This window comes from Malania oleifera, chromosome 12, assembly GCF_029873635.1.
Source record: "Malania oleifera isolate guangnan ecotype guangnan chromosome 12, ASM2987363v1, whole genome shotgun sequence".
Taxonomy (NCBI): domain Eukaryota; kingdom Viridiplantae; phylum Streptophyta; class Magnoliopsida; order Santalales; family Ximeniaceae; genus Malania; species Malania oleifera.
The window spans coordinates 53,700,375-53,703,541 of NC_080428.1; the positions used below are offsets into that span (position 1 = coordinate 53,700,375).

The 3,167-nt window shown below is 38.0% G+C and overlaps 1 protein-coding gene across 1 annotated transcript; it reads left to right on the forward strand.

The window, feature by feature from the left end:
* The first annotated feature begins 318 nt into the window (after positions 1-318).
* LOC131143709 (plant-specific TFIIB-related protein PTF2) lies at positions 319-2,529 on the forward strand. Its single transcript, XM_058091976.1, has one exon. The coding sequence runs from the start codon at positions 682-684 to the stop codon at positions 2,281-2,283; it is 1,602 nt and encodes a 533-aa protein (XP_057947959.1). The 5' UTR covers positions 319-681; the 3' UTR covers positions 2,284-2,529.
* Positions 2,530-3,167: the final 638 nt, after the last annotated feature.

The following is a 3,167-nucleotide window of genomic DNA, read 5'->3' on the forward strand; positions in this document are numbered from 1 at the left end:
AAATATGAAAAATATAAAAGATTAAACAATATAAGTTTTTTTTACTAGATTTGAATTTTGAGAACTAATTCCTCAAAAAATTATGAAATAATTGAAGATTTAATCGGAGAAGTTAAACAAATCGAATGTGAGGATGAATGCTAATTAAGAATCACTTTGTATGAAAATTAAAGAAGTACCATTTTCTTAAAAGTAATAAAATCATATGCAGAAAAGGTTAATAAAGTAAATAGAAAATAAAAATTAACGAAAGAGACATTTGTTTATTTTTAATAGTCTCTAAATATTCAATGAACCTGTGGACATATTTGCCCCCTACAAACAAATTACACAATAATTTCTCAAACCCTAGGCCCCCCTCTTTTTCTCTTCTCCAGGCATAGCTTCTTCTTCTTCTTCTTCTTCTTCTTCTGATGCTCTGCATTGTTTTTCTCTCTGAACGAGTGTAATTTGAAGATTTTTCACAGCCTTTGCATCCATGGCAATCTACTCTACTGTAAGTTTCCCAAACCCAGTTACCACTTGATTTTTCTCTGTACCCAATCATCGGACGAGGGGAAAAAAATCTGTCAAGAGCTAAATTAAATTTCATAGAAAATATTTTCTCGCCGCTGGCGCAAGGTTTCACGCGAGACGAACGGCCGAAAGAGGCGAACCTCCTAACCCAATAGAGTATTTGTAATGGAGGGCTCACGCCCGTGCAAGAGTTGTGGAAAGAGTTCTCTGGTTCGCGATGACGTATCAGCGTATTTAGTATGTACATCCTGTGGTTTTGTGCAAGATTGCCAAGATTTCCAAGCCTATTTCAACGGCTTTAAGGGGCCCCCTGAGGGTACGTTCGTCCGTGTGGGCACCTCCGGGACCGGAAGCTCTCTTAATTACAAAGAAAAGAAGATTTTGGAAGCCCAGAAGACGATGGATGATATAGTGTTTAGGTTGGGGTTTTCAGGGCCGAGGAAGAGTGAGGTTAAGGAGATGGTTGAGAAGATTACTGAAGGAGAGTATGGTCTGGGCGATTGGTTCCCTATTCTTGTTGGTGCGTGTGCTTATGTTGTAATGCGGACGAATAAAAAGTCGTTGTCCATTGCAGAAATGGTGTCAGTGATTGGATGTGACATTCATGAGCTTGGGCGAATGGTTGCACGGGTTGTGGATTTTTTGGATTTGAAGCTACCAGAGTTTGATATTGTGAATTCATTTGAACGAGCAATCCAGACTTGCCCAAGCTTTAGAAGAGTCTCTAGAGATAAGGTGGAAAGAATGCTTAAGCAGGGGATATTTTTGGTGCAGTGTGCTGTGAAATGGTTTTTGACAACTGGGCGAAGGCCCCTTCCTATGGTTGCAGCTGTGTTGATATTAGTGGCGGAATTGAATGAAGTTGATGTTCAGATTGAGGATGTGGCTACGGAAGTTCATGCAGCCGTAGCAACGAGCAAGATGAGGTACAAAGAGCTTCTAGAGGCTCTTGTAGAAGTTGGTAAAGGATTGCCCTGGGGAAAGGATATCACAATTAAAAACATTGTGAAGAATGCACCTTTTGTGATTCAGTACATGGAGATTAAGTCGAGGTCAAAGCATGGTGAGAAGAGGAAGAATTTAGAAGATGTTGGGTATTGTGTGGAAGATGTGGTTAGCGACTGTTTGAGGGAAGAAGCAGGATATGCTGTGCACAGTAATGTCTTTGAAAGTGATTCTCATTGCTTTAAGGCAGAAGATGGAAGCAGGTTTTCAAGATCAAGTATTGATGATTTGGAGAATCTCAAGGTTTCACATGAATGCTTGTCCATGATTTATTCAAAGTTCCTGAATGATTTTTCTCGTGTGAAGGCCGTGGAGGAGTGCAGGGATGATTGTGGAAGAAAGCAAAAAAATAGGTATGAACTGAATGATGCATGTCATGAATGGTGGAGTGGTAAATCAGAATTGTGCAAAAAGCTTTTCCTTGAGCAAGTTTTGGCTAAAGACGTAGGTTTTGATGCTCTGCCTCCATCATTCGTTACCGGATGCTTGGCCACTGAGAGGAGGAGGGAAAAGATAAATGCTGCTAAGCTGCGCATTGATAAGGTTATAAATCCTACCAACATTGATTCTGCAAATGCAGGTGATGTTTGCCTTTTTGATGACAGACATTCTGGGAAAAAAAGAAAGAGGAGACATGATGGCATTGATTGGGAAGATGTTGTTATTGAAACCCTGCTCCTTCATCAGGTTAAAGAGGAAGAAATTGAGAAGGGAAATTACAAATCTTTATTGGGTTTATGCGTCTTCAATTCTGGGGTTTGATTGAGAGGTTCCTGAATGGAAGGCATATTTGCTACAATCTAATCAATTTGTTTTCATTCTTCCTTTCTTCACAACTTCTCTTCCCCCGACCACCCAAATGAAAAAAAAACTGAGTCTCTAACAGCAATGGAATTTTCTTTTTAAAAGAGAAACACAAATTATTGTTCTATATATATATATTTACAAAAGAACATTTTGGTATAGTTCACTGGCATTTGCCTATTAATATATGCTTGTTGACTAGAAGGGTTTTGTTCTCTGCAAATATGCGTCACACTATTTTCAAGGCTTTATAGGTTGATTCCTATTTCCTTTTTTTTTTTTTTTTTCCTTAAAATGTCCATTAATTTATTTGTGTTAACTTTCCGATGTCTGCTGACTCTCCTCCTTATTGTACAATATTTGACTCAATTAATTGCTTTTTCTAAAAAAAGTTAATGATAATGGCTTGTATGGTGTGATTGGTTATCATCTGTGGCTCGCAAGATCTGCACATCATATTTTTTGTTTGAAAGCATGTGATAATTTGCCTTTTTAGAGCATCCATATATTAAAAATCACTAAAATAAAAATTGCCATGAGAAAAAAACTAGTCTGTGCCAATGGCATTTGTGGGCACTAGTGCTCTTGTCTTTATGTCACTGCTTATCTCAGGATCCATGTCTCAGAGCTTCTATAAAATAAAGAACTTATTTGATGACATATTAGTAGTATCTTTGATCGCAGCAGAGGGGCATCGTCTACTTGTGAATTTAAAGTAAGATTGAACCTCAATCTGAAAATATGCCATTCTTTTTTCAGTTCTCTCACATTTTGAAGTGCTGCAATAATAGATGCTTGTATGTGAAAATGAATGGCTGCAAAGAGCGACTTAATGCATTGCA

What these genes read in the sequence shown, in the direction of transcription:
- LOC131143709 (XM_058091976.1), top strand. Translation starts at nt 682, where the DNA reads ATGGAGGGCTCACGCCCGTGCAAGAGTTGTGGAAAGAGTTCTCTGGTT.